This window comes from Amphibalanus amphitrite, unplaced genomic scaffold (assembly GCF_019059575.1).
Source record: "Amphibalanus amphitrite isolate SeventyFive unplaced genomic scaffold, NRLGWU_Aamphi_draft 001339F_arrow, whole genome shotgun sequence".
NCBI lineage: Eukaryota > Metazoa > Arthropoda > Thecostraca > Balanomorpha > Balanidae > Amphibalanus > Amphibalanus amphitrite.
In genome coordinates, this window is record NW_024882832.1 from 50,925 (window position 1) to 68,027 (window position 17,103).

Here is a 17,103-nt window from a genome sequence, read left to right on the forward strand (position 1 = left end):
GGTCATTGACCTTTGGTGACCTCGGTTCACTTTTTCGAGTTTTACATGTTTCTAGGCTAGTTTTTGGAGCTGAATTCGAATTTAGCAACCCTTTGAACATTTACAAAGTAGTTTTGGTGCCTTCGTAACATGTTACGAAGCTGTCAGAGGCGGATGACAGGTACTACGAATACCCGTCACGACCCCTACCGGTTGACCTGACATGATCTGACCCGACCATGGTCTAAACGCTTAACGACATCAGATCTGTATTCAAAACTAACACAATATTCGTGATCAGCACCCCGGAAGAGCGCTTAGCAGCCACACTTAAAGGGACCCTCCCACCTTAACATTAGATTTGAGTTGAGATAGCCAAAATGGGGTCCCTGACTCACAATTACCGGTTTCGGCACTCACAACATCGAGAAATGCCTTAAATCGGAAATATTGAATTTCAAAATTGCAGCATTTTGATTCAGAGGGGCTAATGCTTAGGAATACCCCTCTGAATGTGTGACGTCAGCACAAATATCTAACGATTTTTAAATGTTTGACTAAAACGTTTTGTAGCACGCGGTGGTATATGCTATTTGCGCGCAACATCTGCCGCAAACGCCGCACTTCTAAAATAAAGTCGCTAGAAACAGCGGAGATCCCAAAAAAGTAAACAAAAGTAAAAGTCTAATATCTTGAAAACCGGTGAATATTTTTCGGTGAAATTTGGTAGATATTCGTTTTCGCTCTTTCTGAACCGAGCGACATCACTTTCATGCCAATTCATAAACTTTTTTGAAGGTGGGAGGGTCGCTTTAACGACTTTCTAACAGGTGCCGATATTTCCGATTTTTGGGTCATTGACCTGACCTGGAAGGTCAACCGCTGACCCAGGACCTCAAAATTGGGTATCATTGGCTTTCTCTCGTGACGGGCAACACGCTCGTTTTTTTCGCGAAGCTCTAGCTCCATCAGGGGCCAAACGCGAGGGGGGTCGTACCAACCCCCCCCCCCCCCTTGTGCCGTCGAAGGACTCAAAATGGCCTGTGCCGGCGAGGGTTAAGAGCAATTAATTACAGGCTAGAGGAAATAGGCTTTCCACAAAAAGGGCGGCAGGTCGATCAGCCCAACCACTGCAACGGTTACTGAGGCATGACATATATGCCTCTTAAAAGCGTTACAGGCTGGGCCGGGCCGTTATAATATGTAAATGCTGATATCCTTCCGTTATCTTAAAAAGATTTCGCTTGGCTTGCGCGGTCCGTTCGCTCGTAATAATATTTTTCCTTCGTTTTAACCCTCGCCCGTATTCGTGTTTGCCAGCGTCTAACGTATAGGGGAGGGGGGTCCGTTGAACCCTCCTTACCGTTTGGCCTCTGATGGAGCTAGGGCTTCGCAGAAAAACGAGCGTGTTGCCCGCGGCGAGAGTAAGCCGATGATACCCAATTTTATGTTCTTATTTATGTCATTGGTTGGCCTTCCAGGTCAGGTCAATGACCAAAAAATCGGGAAAATCGGGACTTGCTGAAAGTTCGTAAAGTGAGGTTGAAAAAGGAATTTTGCGGGGTGCTGAACACGTAGTTCATGTTAGTTTTGATCACATACCTATGATGTCTTAATGTATTTAGGCCAGGTCGGGTCAGGTCAGGTCAGGTCAACCAGTAGGAGACCTGCCAGCCATCCATAGCAGGTGTTGACCACCATTGACAGCTGACAGCATGTTACGAGGTCACCAAAACTACTTCATAAATCTTCAAATGGGAATTCGAAATCAGCTCCAGAAACTACCCTAGAAACATGTAAAACTCGAAAAAGTGAAGCAAGGTCATCAAAGGTCAATGACCTTGACCTGACCTTCACGTGACCTTGAAACCCACACCACAAAAAGATTGGAAATGGGGTTGGGAACTCGATTTTTTAAGAATGTATAGAAATGATCAAACTATTTTCGCAGAATTTATGGTGCATACAATTTCCTCATAAAGTCATTATGCTGAGAGAAATGGGGAAGACAGATAGAAAACATATTTTTTAACGTTCTTGAAAAAGACGCTCTTGATGCTGTTACGTCACATGTCACCTTCTGCGGTTGACAAATAACGGCGCATCTGGCGCACCACCGGTTACATGTTATTTCTATAGGTGAAAGAGGCTGTTTGTTTCACTCTGCCATTCGCGCTGTTTTTAGCTTTAAATTATGCTAAATCATTCACGGATGCAGGTTCAGTGTCAAAAATTGATGCTCTGCCGTGTACTGTTCCCATTTAACATTGAGCGCGTGGTAAACATTTTGTGTACCTCGAATTTTCAAATGCAAAACATGGTGAATCGGAAGATGCTGAAGAGCGAAAGCTCTTTCTAATACGTATTTGGCATAATTTACAATTAAACTGTTAACCTTTCTCTTATCTTATTAATAATTTCTTTGTTCTTTTTCATAAAAATAACTGAAGGCGTTGAGTGCCGAGGTAATTTCTATCTACCGTGCCCTAACTTACCAGCAACAGCACTTCAACTACGGTGGCAAGGGAGACTGTGAAAGAAGCGTAAGATGGATTTTAAACAATTCTTTTGTGATATACTGAAGGGCAAAGTGCAGGGAAAAGCGTACAAGTCCTGTTTTATGCCAGGCTGTTGCAGTAGCACTCATGAAACTCCGAAAAAGATCTTCGTTCATGTCCCGAGCAACATTACCCTGAGGAGATGATCGTCTGCAATAGCAAGAAGAGCTGATGCAAGTACTTTGAAATCCACTATCAAGTCGGTGATATTGTTGTAATGATCACTGTGAGGTGAGATATTTTGTGCAAGGGCTGAGTGTAATGCCCAGGAGATGACCTCCATTCGCCCCCTTACCGGTCAGGGTTATAAAATTTGAGTGGATGGCGGTCCGTTTGGGGTTCAGATGTCAATTATATTTTGTTACTGTCAAATAATACATGTTATGCTGGCAGCGAATGTGTGTAACGTTGGTTTTCGAAACCGAAGTTAGAACTGTAACGGCAGAGTGTCTCATCGTAAGTATTGTAACAGTATTGTAAGCATTGCCTATAAGTATTGTGAGCATTGATTACGGAGCGAGCGAAGCGAGCGGAGTCTTTCCTTAGATTAACGGAAATTTCTGAGTATGAGCGGCCGGCCGGCCGGCCGGCCGGCCGTGCGGACGCTTTTGCGAGGCTTATATCTCAGCAACCACTTGACCGATTTACACGCGGTAATTTTTGTAGGGTAGCTTCATTCCTTCTACCAAGTATTGGACTATTCCCGATGCATGTGGGTGACCCCTTATGCACGTGCCACGTGCAAAACGAAGAGGTGTCAGTTTTGTAATTGTTGCAATATCTCGGTAACTACTTGGCCGATTGCGCTGAAAGTTGGCATGTAGGTAGGCACCCACTAGGCACTGCATATCCATGTGCCAGAGTTGGGGTGCTGCTGCACGTGCGCACGTGCAGGGGTCGTTTCCAGATCTCGAGAACGGCTGGACCGATGACGCTCAAATTTGGTACACGGTTGGGGACCAGTTAGTAGGGTGCCGTGCACAAGTCAGTTGGGACCCATTTTGCACGTGCGCACGTGCAGGGTGCCGCTCCCAGATCTCGAGAACGGCTGGGCCGATTGTGCTCAAATTTGGCACATCGCTAAAAACCGGTCAGTAGGGTGCCGTGCACAAGTCAGTTGGAGGTACCCCCCTCGAAATTTCGCGCGTGCAAGACTCACCCCCTCGCTCGCTCCGTTAGTCGCCCCAAAAGGCGCTATACTGGTGTATGGTAGATATCACCTCACATGATCCCGCCCTCAGATAACCCTCTCCGGTGCCCCTGTCAGTAAATGGCACCTGGATCATTACAGATAAGATAATTTGTCATAATTCTTAAAGAATTGGGTAGTTTTGACTGGCTTACTCGTAACTCGAGGCAGGTCGCATTTCAATATTTTTCCATAGGCTTGCAATGTAAAGGTCACGACTCTGACCTAACCTCAGGTCACAGATGAAAAATTCTGAGATATACAAACGACACATACTGCAGGTACTGTTTTGAAGACTTGATAAGAGGAAATAACTTCGTGAAAAACTCAAGCTCTGACGTGATTGCAAACTTTTCTGAGGTGAGGTCAACAAACCCGCTCTGGTTACCTGACCTGACCTGACCCGGCATTTTTTTTTTTTTTTGCTGAGATGTGCGCAATGAGCATTTAGGAAAAGTCACCAAATATGAGCTGAATGCCTCGCGGCGTTTGACAATTTTACAAGAAAATCCTGAAAGGCCTCCCCGTCCGAAATAGGGTTAATGTGTGTATGAAGAGTTGCAGATGCCAAACATACCCAGATCTAAGACTGCAGTTCCCAGCGCCGCTGCAACGTTTTTAAAACAAACATACATAGGACATACAAACATGTTTATTTGCATCTGTTTTGGATAAAAGCAACTCATGGCGCCATCACCCGCGATAACTGTTAGGATTTGAGATATATTTTTATTTAGGCCATTGGTTTGGCTGTAATGTTTATTAATATTAGTTGGGCGGAGTTTGGTAGTTTTTTATTTAACTTGTGGTATGTTGTGCTGATTGCGGGCTGTTCAAACCTTTCAAATGTAAGGACCTTATTGAACTCAACCCTACCCCTACACTACTCTACATACGACTGGACGCTTTCCAAGCCCACAAGCATCACGACGCCGAGATGGAATGTAGCCGGGAAATCACCCTCGCCATCTGCTCTAGAGCTAATCGGTGTGGGGCGGCGTGTGGGGCGCCGCTTAGCCTATGGAGGTGCACTTTTAGTAGATGGGGGACGGGGGTGCACCTGCACCCCTTTCATATGAAAAGTTACTTCCCTGATTACAGCTCCCCGTATTGCACCTAATCAGGGAACGGCCAGCAAACGAAGGAACTATTTCTGGATGACAGGCGAATAGCCGCTGGCGCAAGGAGCGGAACTCCGCCCCGTCCAAAGTGGCCAACAAAGCAGAGACAGAGGCAGCATCACATCTTCCATCAAAGAACTGGTTTCTGGCTTGGAAGATGAGCTCCATGTTTGCATCAGAGTCGGTGCTGTCAGAAATCAGCTGGTCTAATGGAGTGAGACGACTAACCATCGTATCAGAGCTGCCTGGTCCTCGTAGCATTTGCACCGATTCTTCTCGATCCGACTCTGGATTCTGTCCCTCCTGCGTATTACTTGAGGCATTGCTATGTAGCTAAGTCTTTGGCACAGTTTCATTATCCATGCTTTGCAAACAGTGCCATAACAACACAGTTAATTAATCACCAAGCTTCTTTGTAAGTTCCAATACAGTTGAATCGCACGCGATTTGAGTGCAAAAATCAAGAGAAGTGCCAACTTGTTCCCGTAAAATATTTTGAATATTGACCTAAAAAATGAGTAATTTCCAGATAAAATAACAGCGAAATCAGTTTTCGCTTGCCAATTAAACTCACAGATATTGAAGCTCCATTATTTAAGGAACATTTTAGTATATGTCATTCTTGATAAAGCTTCTTAGCCACGCAATACCAGCGCAAAATAAAGAGACACTGAAAACACGACCAATCACTCCGATTTACCATAGGAAAATACATAGAAAATGTATGTCTCAACTGCGCCAAATATACAGACAGTTATATACCTACATGTGACGTCATGATTAGCCCGACCAATCAGAAGCAAGTTGTTTTCAGTCACAAATAATTAATTTCTGAGCTAACTAGGCATTTTTTTAACAAAGTGATTTTAAATTAAATCATTAAAAATTCTGAGCTTTCTTATTTTACCAAAACATACAGACCATGCAGATAGGTCCCAACCCTATTGCGCGGATAATGTCAGCCGACATACGCCAATTCGCGATTCCGGTCGCATGGTCTCGAGAATCAGACCACAGGTCAAAGGTCATTGGGGTCAGGGTCATTAAATTTTAACAGTATGTGTAAAATTGGTTAACTCGAGGCCCGAGGGTAGTAAAAGTTTTGTCGCGATCGGCAGCTTTTTGCGCGAATTATTTGCGAAAACCGGGAGGGGGTCCGTTCGACCCCGCTGTAAGTGCGAATGTGAAGTCACTAAAACTCTGTCTTTTAAGTAAAAAAGGTTATTCCTCGAGCTGAGAGGGCAAAGTTGTACAGTTGGAGTACTTTAACACATCATGTAGGTATGTACTTACATGCATACATTCTCGAATTAAACATCAATAATACCTACTATAGGTAGGCATATTGCTCTTTGGAACGTCGCTTTCGGTATGGAGATATCATGGGTCTGAGCCAGCTGACACGGGTGACACCCCTTCAGTGGGGTTCTGACTTCTGGCATGGTCTGCGTTGGATCATCCACCACCACAATGGGCGGTTCCTCAAAACCAGCGTAATTGACCGGTGTGAGGCGGCGACGTGAGGCACGCGAGTGCGGGACCGTCCCCACGCCGCGGCGGTCCGGGTCAGGGGAGCAGCCCCCTGATCCCCGCGCGGCGGGCGGTCGCCCATTCATCCGCGACCCCAGCCCCATGACTGAGGGGTTGACAGAGGGCAAACATCACGTATTTAAACTGGGTAAACAGACGGTGTTCTACGCTAGGGACATCTCGCGGCTGTGATTCACGATACTGCTTCGCCAAACTGCCTTTAGATGGTGGGTTAGTCGGTGTCCGTCTGCTGCTGTGCGCCGAGAATTAGCCCTATAAATTACGATGAATTACACGTTCTAGTGTGACGATACCGTCACATTATCATATAGGTCGCGTTTAGATGCAAATGAAGAAACGACTGCGTTGAAAAAATATGTCATTTCATCGAACGCTGAAATGCTCGAAGTGCTCGCTAAAAAATAAACTCGCTAACTGAGCCCTAAAGGTCGGCTGCCGTGTTGCATTGCATTTAAGCCAAAAACGCGGGCTGAGTGTAAGTCGTCGAGAAACAATTTTTGGCCTGAAGTGTTCTCTAAAGTATTGTCTACATAGATCCAGGGAACATATTTGCTATCTATGATGGTTTAGGAGATATTGAATCTTAAGTCCTCCGGTGTACCCTGTTTTGCGGCGGCCCACGTGTTAAAAGCTGCTGAACATTTTTACTTTGACCAAAAAACGCGGGCACAGTTTTGTCTGTGCGAAAATGACTCTGGTCCTATCGCATTCCACGTGGGCTGAAAATTCAGAAACCAGGGAACATATTTGCTACGACCAATACTTTTCACGATTCAGACCGAAACGTGAAAAAATAGCCCCAAAACCCTATGGCGGGCACCTCTCCGTGGCGCCCGGCCGCGGGTCGCTAGTTCCCGAAACGACACACCATTGAGGCGGCCGCTGGCGAGTGCAGCCTGCTCACCTGCCTTAACCAGTACACGGCGCCCGAGCTGCTCACCGGCAACAACAAGCTCGGTTGCGACAACTGCACCGAGCTGCGCAACAAACGGCTCACGGCGGCTGAAAAAGCAGCTGAGAAGAAACTCGGCACAGTATACAGCAACGCCAGCAAGCAGCTGCTCATCTACAGTCCGCCGCCGGTGCTGACCATCCACCTGAAGCGGTTCGAGGTGTGCAGCTTCAGCCTGCGGAAGGTGAACCGGCACGTGCATCGGCGAGCGGCTCGATCTGGCCCCCTTCTGTTCCTCCATCAGCCAGGACCTGCCTCAGATGCGGGCCGGCCAGCGGCGGGTGCTCTACTCGCTGTCTGGTGTCGTTGAGCACAGCGGTCGACTGACCAGCGGCCACTACACAGCCTACGTGCGCGTGCGCCGCCGTCACGACCAGCTCACCGTCAACCCTGCGCGACTCACCACACTCGTCACCGACGCGTTCGCCGTGGCGTGTGAGCGGGCGAGGCAGCGCGCCGAGCAGACCCGACCGGAGACCACGGACGGACCGTCCCCGGTCAGGCCCGCAGAGGAGGGTCGGGAAGACGGGGAGGGCGAGGACCCCGCCGCCGCGCCACAGGAGTCACAGACGGATCAAAAACAGCCCGCCCCGGAGCCCGAGACGGAGCCGGAGCCGCAGCCGGAGGCCGGGCGGTGGTTTTACGTGAGTGACACGCACGTCACAGAGGTGACTCTGGACAAGGTGCTCAAGGCGCAAGCTTACATGCTGTTCTACGAGCGAATTGTGTAAGCGACTGCGGTAGCTTGGGATGGTGCTCTGTGCACTGGGCTGTGACGGCGCGCGAATCGTGTCCCTCAGTCTGACCGAGGTGTGATTTCGGAAAGGTCGTTTTTGAATTTGCTTTAATGTGTGTTCATATGCTAATTTACAGCATAAATAAATATACAGCATACAGCATTTGGAATACAGTACAGTCACAAAGGCAAAAGCGAAGTCTCACCAGAGCAATCCATACTATACCACATTGCATCGATATTTCATACTCAGAGAGGATTATATAGTCGTAAGCAACGTAGTTAATGGCGGAAGATTCACAACTAAATAACACATCCAAGTCAGAAACGAAACGCCACAATAACCGGTCATATGGTCTCGGATTACTGTAAAAACACACTGAACTTGACGGTTCGTTTGCTCACCTTTACCGAGATCGTCATAGCCCTCATCTCCCGGCTGAAACAGGCGAAAACGGAGGGTGAAGTACGTACAAGGCGACCATAACATTTTAATCAAGTTCTTATTTAGGGAGTAACATCAAAACAAATTTCAAAACCCGTATGAAAGCCGACAACTCATTGTAAGTACAATAACTCCTACGAATGTATATCTGCTCTTACACCCTTAACCCGAAAATTGGTTTGTTGTAGTGACCCAGGAACTGAACAGAGCTTAACTAGGCCTCGGTCGATCAAAAGCTAAAAGCTATGCCATCCATCACCACCTCAGAACAGCCCATCCCCTGCAGCTTTCCCTCTCTCCACACATCCACATTCCCCACCGACGCGTCGATTACGACGTCTCACCTGAAGAAGCTCCTCAGACACCACCTCCTCTGTAATGCTCCCGTCCGCGTGTGTGTGGATGCGCAGCATCTGGCGGACCCGCACCTCCTTGCGGACCGGCTGTTCCAGCTGCGCATCCAGCGGCACCTCCTCCGATCCCTCCAGCCGCACTTCACCCGACTCCTGGCCAGGGGGCGGCGGCGGCGGCGGCGCTCCACCCGGTCCCGCCGTGTGCTCACCCGACGGTGGCGACCCCTTTTCGTCGCCCGGTGGCGCCACCTGCGCCGGGTCGTCGGCGGTGACCGACTCGGTGGTGGCAGCGAGGACGGTGTCCTCGCCTCCCTCTCCGCCATGCGGCTGCGGCGGCTGGGAGCTGTCCAAAGGCTCCGAGCGGTCCACCACCACCTCTGCAGGGCGGGCCGGCGGTGGCTGAGGCGCCGGGGGGCCTCCTGGTGACACCAGAGGGCAGACGTCATCAGAGGTCATCAGAGGTCATCAGAGGTCACCGGGGTCTGGGTCACGGGGTCAGAGCGCACAGAGCTCCACACAGCCCTCTGATAGTGTGTGTGGGCTTCTAAACCCACAACATAAGCAACTTGCGCGGTATTGTCGCAAACATGAAAATGAAAAGCACCCATCGTTTCAGGATTGGGTAGGTACGGTACTCATCCTATTCCATTTAGGAAACCACTGAAGGTCGATTTATTCCGGACGTATCCTATCCAAACCATTGATCACAGTTCAATGGATAACTCACCGTAGGAGACGGCTCCGCTCTGAATGTAGACCAGCGTCCCCAAGACGCCGACGCCCGCTACGAGAAGCAGTACTACCACGGCCGAGGCGCATGTGCCGCCCCCTGCGGGCGAGTCTTCCAGCTCCTCATCACCCGAGTGGTCACTGCCGACGTCTGAAACGACAGGAAGCCATGAGACGGCTGAAGGAGACATTCTGGAGCGTTATTCGGTTTGCTTGGTTATTGATGAGCTATCTCGATTAGCTCGATTAACTAGTTCGGTTGAGTTACTTAAAGGTAGTGTGCCAGCTTTCTTGGACCGTATGGAGTTAATGGCCCAGATAAGGAGAACCGGATTTTTAGAACTTATCCATACCTTCAAAACTCATGGAAACGTCTTAAATTCTTCAAATTTTGAGTACCCCAGTGCGAAATTCGCCCCGACGGGTTGTCGGTCGTACCCCAACCACATTTCACACCACTATGAACAACAAATGCACACACTGAAATCGCTATTACCGATATGCTCATCCAATCAAGTTTCGATAAACCCGTTCATCATCATCTCCTGCGGTTTCGAACACGCCTGTTAGGTGGCTTCTGATGCTCGTCGAGGTCGGAATTTCCAAATACGCGTGGTGCGTCGGGCCGCGCGCTCTGACTTCGGTCAAGAAAAATGCGTCAGCTGATCATTGTCATTTCTGCCACTTGCGTGTGGTGAAATGGGGTCATAACTTATAAGACGGCTTTTTCATATCAATTATTTTACATAAAATCATATTTCAAACCATAAATAATGTTCGACAGCCAAATAAAAGAAACAATACCAATACGGGATTACAGTTTAAGGCTCAACATTGTGTTGTCTACGATTAGACAGCTGATAACTCATTCCCGTACGTCGTATGGTCGTAACACTATAATGACCTTTGCTTATTGTCACAAGTGCGCCGCATTCGCGATTGTTGCCCGACGCCTGTTTGCAGGTGAGCCCACTACAGTTGTTATACATATCTAAAAACCGAAAAACTTTTAGGCGAAAAAGGCACTATTCCAGGCCCATTTTTGATTTTTTTGCGATATTAGGTAAAAACAGAAGCTTCTTATCCTAGGAAAAATAAAATGGGAAATCTTTCAAAGGTGGCACACTACCTTTAATCGATTAAAAGGACCCTCCCACCTTCAAAAAAGTTAATGAATTAGCATAAAAGTGATGTCCCTTGGTTTGGAAAGATGAAAAATGAATATCTGCTAAATTTCACCGAAAAAAATCACTGGTTTTCAAAATACTAAGCTTTCACTTTTGCTTACTTTTTGGGATCTCCGCTGTTCCTAGCTCGACTTTATTTGAAAGTGCGGCACTTGTTGCGCGCAAAACAGCATATACCTACCGCCGCGTGCTACCAACAGTTTTAGTAAAACATTTCAAATCGTTAGATCTCCGCTGACGTCACAAATTCCAAGGGGGCATTCCAATGCGTTAGCCCCTTAGAATCCGAAAACTGCAAGTATGAAATTCCATATCTGCAAATTAAAGCATTTTCCGATGTTGTGAGTGCCCAAACCGGTATTTGCAGGCCATGGCCACCAATTTGGCTATCTCAACTCAAAACTAATGTTAAGGTGGGATGGTCACTTTAACTCGATTACTGTATAGGTGCGAATGGCACAACTTTATTCGGTAGGTAGTGTACCACAGTACACCATCAAGAAAAATAAAATGGACGTCCTCGATTGATTCGCCTCTTCCCTCTCCCTCCCGTTAAGCTGCGAAACACCCTGAAAACTGCAAAACGTCAAAACATTTACGAACACCAGAATCGGAATGGGTTTCAATAAAACTTATGATACCATATTCCTGTTTCTGTTTTTTTTTTCATTTCTCGTATAACTTGCAATTTATTTGCTCAGACACCGGACCAGAAACGGTCCATCCCAGCCCAACCGAACAGCGGTGATAGAAGGAAGTAGAGGAGAGGGGGAGGGGAAGGGAGGGGAGGGGGAGGCTCCGTCACGGTCTGTGCACCTCCTCCCTCGCCAGCATGGGACACGGTTCGCGTAGCATCACCGTCTGGCATCACTTGGTAGCCAGCAGCCGGTCCGTCCGACACATACAGTAGCCGAACCGGCAGCCCGCGCCGCCCTGAGTTATGCAAGTTATGATATGACCAGGAGGCAATTCACAGTTTGCCGGCCGACGGGAATTCGTAACAAACTCCGCTTGTTGTTGAATTAAACATGCTGCGGCCGTGAATGTGGCTAGTAAAAATACTTAGGACATTTGATTCTATAGCAAATGCCTAGCATTTTCTACATTAGCCCGGCCGAGGAAGTGGTAGACCTCAGTCGCCCTATCATCCGCCTAATTCAGGTAGTGCCTCGCAGAAAAAAAAAACGAGTGAGAGCGCTAATACGAGACGCAGCGACTGGTAAGTGATATCTGATGTTAGGGTTTCAAGTAAACTGAATACCTATGAGGTCACTGTCAAGTGGGTGCTCTACAATAGGGGTTCGTTTTTTTATTACTTTTCCAAAAAAAAGGTCGCAGAGTTACAATTTTTGGAACCAATTCGCTCACCATGGCTAGGCTCGCAGCATGAATACTTTTGTTTGGGCGAGGTCAACTTAGGGTGCTTATATCAGGTAAGGTCAGGTCAAAGTCACTAAGGTCACAATCTTGGTTGAATGAAGTCATATTGGACACCAATCGATTGGCCAGGTCTTGCCGACTTAAATGGTGGCTTTCTCGACGCACTAGCTCAAGTTAATCGATAGTTATTCACGAAAAATTAATCCGATGGGCGATGACCTTGCTCGTGTTGATACAGTCATACCGATATGACGTCATCAAGTTCAACAATGCAAGCACCGGACCGTGCAAGAAGCGTATGAAATCAAAATTTCATTGCCTGAGGTTGGGATAGGAAGTATAAGCTCTTTTCCACCGCCAAAATAGCAACTTCATATTTCCTTCATTGACCTATACTTGTGACGTCAAGTGACAAACCTGACCTCCGGTGACCCATTTAAAAAGTCAGACATAAATGTTGTGGGGACTCGAAAACTCTAGAGTTCCTGTAAATTTCATTTCAGCACTGAAAGCGTTGCGAAGTTGCGACAATTTTTCGACCTAGTGTAGAAGAACTATGACATTATGACTCATAAGCCAGTGACCCGACCTGACACTGCGGTTGAAGCCACAAGACCCTCTAAGCTAGAGGTGGCAAAAGATGAAAATTTTGGGAACCAGACTCGAACCAGACCCGGCTGGACATTTCTGAAACCAGTCGGACCCGGTCTTAGTTGGAACCGGAACCAGTTGGACCCGTTCCTCAAAAGTCAATTAATTCAAACTACTTGTAGGTATCATTAGTTGCATCATTTAAAACAGCCTATTTCTCACTGGGAATTCTCAAGAGCTACTGTGTGCCAAGAAACATTCACTTCATTCACTTCATATTTTGCAATAATGTGTAGTGTGCAAGATGTATAGTTCATGGTAGGACCCGGTTGGACCCGTCAGAAAATTTCCAGGAACCGGTCTGGACCCATATGGGTCCAGACTGGTTCTTTGGACCGGGTCCCCGGGTCCACATTTTGCCACCTCTACTCTAAGCCCTCTAGATTTTTCCGTTAGAATTTTTGAAGGGTCTCGTTTCGAGCTCAGCCTCATACCTAATTATCCAGAGAGCTGACGCTATACCTAGGTAAGGTACGCAAACTTGTGTTACAGCGCCAAAAATACCTATAAGGGCATGCCACAGCAATCAATTAATGAAAAAGTAGGTACAGCGAGCTTCTAGCTGACCGACCATCATGACCGTCACTCTCCATTGCAGCTGTTGCAGGCGCCTTTCATGACAATTACCTATACTGCAGAGGCTGCCACTCAACTGACAAAATACATTTACAGGGACATGGAACACATGTGAGCACGAAAACACCTGAACTACCACAGTCCTGCCGAGTTCTGCAGCTGTTCAAATCGAAAGCCCGCTGCTATTACAACTGAGCATCACGTGTTTATGGTGTTCAGGTGAACGTTAAAAACATTTTACAAAACGTAACATTGCACAAATTGTGCGACAGTCAAAAGTGCACCACATCGGTGATACGCTGGGTAACCGGGACCGGAGACTTCATCTCGTGGACAAAAAGGTAACACTGGCTCGGCGGGTTGGTTAGGCGGCCATCGAGCTGTGCTGTCTACAGGCGGAGCGTGTCAATTATGTACGAAGTAATTAACCATATAGGGAGGCGAGAGCTGATTGGCGTTCGCATCGAGTTGCTAAAGAGGCGTTATAAAAATCACATCGAAAAGCAAAACACAACATGGAACATATAAAATCACGTAGAAATCGATGTCACGTTCAATACATCATCATTCGAATACTTACAATGCAACCGCCACATATCAGACAACTAAGCCCGACACAAGACCCCGAAAGTTGCAACCCGTTCGTAACCCTCAACGTTTCCTTTCGTCGCCCTCCCCCTCCCCCAAAGCCACGCCCCCGGACTCACCTTTTCCTTTCTCCCTGATCTTCCTCTTCCTGGGCTGGGTCTCTCCGGCCATCCCTCTCACAGGCCCTCTGCTCACGCTGCTCTCACACCCTTCTCACAGACCTCACACCTCTCACACTCGGCGCCGCACGCAGACGACTGCTCACCCGCCCCCCAGCCGGCGGGTCGAGAAGCGCCTGACCTTGAGACCGGTCGGACGGGCGGCCAACCGACTCGGCCGCACCGCCACGTCTGCTGGCCACGTCACTCTGTGACGTCATCCTCCAGTCACGGAGAGCGCAGAGTGGCTGGAGCGGGCGGGGTGACGTTATAATGGCGTCAGAGGTGCACGGAGAGCTGCGGAGACGGGCGACTTTCTATTACGGCCGTCTGGTAGGCCCCGGCGCGGGATCTCCCGATTTCAGTGAAGACGGTTTGGGAGAAACTAGCCCGAAGTTACGAGGAAGTCAGCCCTAATGACCCCGGAACTTAATCGAAGGAGCCTATAGTACCTACCTACACCACTGATCGCACCAGTGCCGCATGCGTAATGAAACCCTGTCGTCTGCTTACCAGCTACACGAGCACTTTCTGATGTTCCACTTTCTGGCACCTAAAAGTTAGCAATGGTCCCACACTAAGTAGCCAAATGATATTGGTATAAACAAAACTCCAATGCTTTATGGGTCCTTTCGCACCTTCTCGCAATGCCAAAACAGTGGAAGTTGGAGCTCGGACCCAATACTAGTTTTTAATCTCTCGATTTTCCGGTCGGACCTGTTTAATGCAACTGATCTGATAGTGCCTACTTTGAAACAATAAAATGGTGACTTACAGGCTGGGGTTAATTTTGAAATCACGCGATGGTTAGGAATTCTACTTCCAAGCTGGTAATACCTACAAAAAAAGCGAGAAAGGAAGCAGGCAACGAAAGACATAATATGATAATTTTGTTATTACAGAGCTCCCAGACTTCAGGTCAATGTCCATTCATCAGGTCATAAAAAATATTTTTTTAACTGGAATCGCGGTAAGAACATTACAATATTGTGAACGCAAATCAGACGAGTAAATAAGTCCGAGCATCATGTTCATGTATTGACATCCATGACGACAAACACGTCACAAAAGTATCCACTCAACAGTCAAGACAGGCGTGCCCATCAACGTAGCCTTCGGCCATCGTCAAATTCACATACAAGGCAGCGAAAACCACACATCACAATGCAGTTAACATACGGCGGGCATCATCCGAGGAGGAACTAGGACGTCCTACAGATGACCTCGGCTAAGCAGCAGCTCTGACCACGGTCAGCCCCCTGCGGGGCAATACAAGAAAATGCTTAACATAAATAGCCCATTAGACAACTAATAACCTGACATCCAGCTTGTAGCCTATAGACAATGGGTGCAGTGCTGTATGTTTGTATCATTGGATGGGGGTCATGAACGCCTTATTTGACCGACTTTCTTGGGCGATGGGTCAGCTGATTCAGGCGTTCTGTGTCGAATATGTAATTAATCAGAATATCGACTACGTTGCTCTAGTCACCATGGTACAAAACCAAGCTGATGTGACTGGAACCTGTATGTACGGTTCTCCAGTAAAAGTCTTGTTGGTTTTGCTTTTTTGTATATATCTGGTCCTATATTATGTTCAAATGCATAAGTATGAACCCGAATTGTGTGTATGCACATTTACCACTAGATTGTAAAATTGCATCCTTGTATGCCAAATACTTTCCGAGATATTGACCAAAAACCTCATTTTCTGCCGTTTGGGGTATTCTGGCCGCAATCTGCCTGGGATCGCCTATGACATCAGTAGAGCCATCTAACGAGAGGAACGCGGAAACACAGAATCATGAATGAATCGAGCGCGTAGTAAACGGTGTATGAAAGGGAGACTCAGCAGAGGCTATCCGGGTGGCCGGCGGGCGGCGCGCCCTTAGGCAACGGCTGACCCTTCGGACCGCGTGGGGTCAGAGGTGCGTAATTCTTTTTTCCACCCAAAGGAAGGCGCTATACGGAGAATATCCCATTGCGTCATTCAAAAGTGACTTACACCTCGAGACATTCAGCTGGCTGAGTGGTGTAGTGGTTAGCGTACTCGCCTCATGGTTTGATAACTAGGGTTCGAATCCCGCTGCCGGTCGAAATTTTTGGCGCGTTGTAGGTTAGGTTGTAGGGGAGAGTGGGGTAAGATGCCCAGGGTGGGAAAGACGCCCCACCCCCTCTAGCGGGGAAACAAAGAATCGAACCTGGAAATTAATGTTCTTAGCGTAAAGCGGAAGCCTGCCTTGTTAACTGCACAAAAATTTGCGAAGCTCAGTTGGGCAACGGCTGGCTGGCGATTGCATGTTTTTTATTTGCTGCTTTCAAAAAATATTTTGGCGTCAAAACATTGCAAATATCAAAGAAGGTAGATAATTTTTGCGTCCCTTGCTATAGTTGTGATACATTAACATGCGTGTACTGTGTCCCAAACAGTTTGTTTCAGGGTGTAGTTTTATGGCTAACAAATTGTGCTGATTTAATGTTACTTCGGTACCTTGGGGTAAGATGCCCCCTGTCCTGATGGGGAAAGACGCCCCCCTAAATCCGTAGGCTGTCCTTCAAGCAGCCCGTCAAATCATTTATTACATACTTGTGATGAGAGACAAAAGCCGATCTGGGACTATTGAGAGTCCAGTACGGTCGGGTGCTCCCCATGCCGGTCTCTCGGCCCACACAGCGACTTTTTGGGCGGCATCTAACTCTGAGAGCCCTCACGACGGCCTCTGTGGGCCCCATTATTGGTTCCAGGGCCCCTCACGACATCCTTTGAGGGCTCCCACGTTGGCTCCACGGGCCGCGCTGGCATCTGAGGTCCCCACGATGGGCTTGAGGGCCCTCAAGCATCATGAAGACCTATAAGGGCCACACAGTGGTCTCCGAACGCCACCACGGAGGCTTGTTTGGCCACGCTGGACTATGATGGCCCTAACGATGACCTCTGAAGCCCCTTACG

The 17,103-nt window shown here is 47.9% G+C and overlaps 1 protein-coding gene across 1 annotated transcript in view; it reads right to left on the minus strand.

Annotated features, from left to right (window-relative positions):
* LOC122372281 (cytokinesis protein sepA-like) overlaps positions 1 to 14,277 on the minus strand; it is a 36,343-nt gene extending 22,066 nt beyond the window's left edge. Inside the window, exons 1-4 of the mRNA XM_043349271.1 lie at positions 14,115 to 14,277; positions 9,612 to 9,764; positions 8,876 to 9,303; positions 8,492 to 8,525 (exon numbers count right to left, since the gene is read on the minus strand). Of these exons, the coding sequence (XP_043205206.1) occupies positions 8,492 to 8,525; positions 8,876 to 9,303; positions 9,612 to 9,764; positions 14,115 to 14,166 (667 nt within the window). The 5' untranslated portion in view covers positions 14,167 to 14,277. The remainder of the gene's footprint in view (positions 1 to 8,491; positions 8,526 to 8,875; positions 9,304 to 9,611; positions 9,765 to 14,114) is intronic.
* Between the last annotated feature and the right edge of the window lie 2,826 nt (positions 14,278 to 17,103).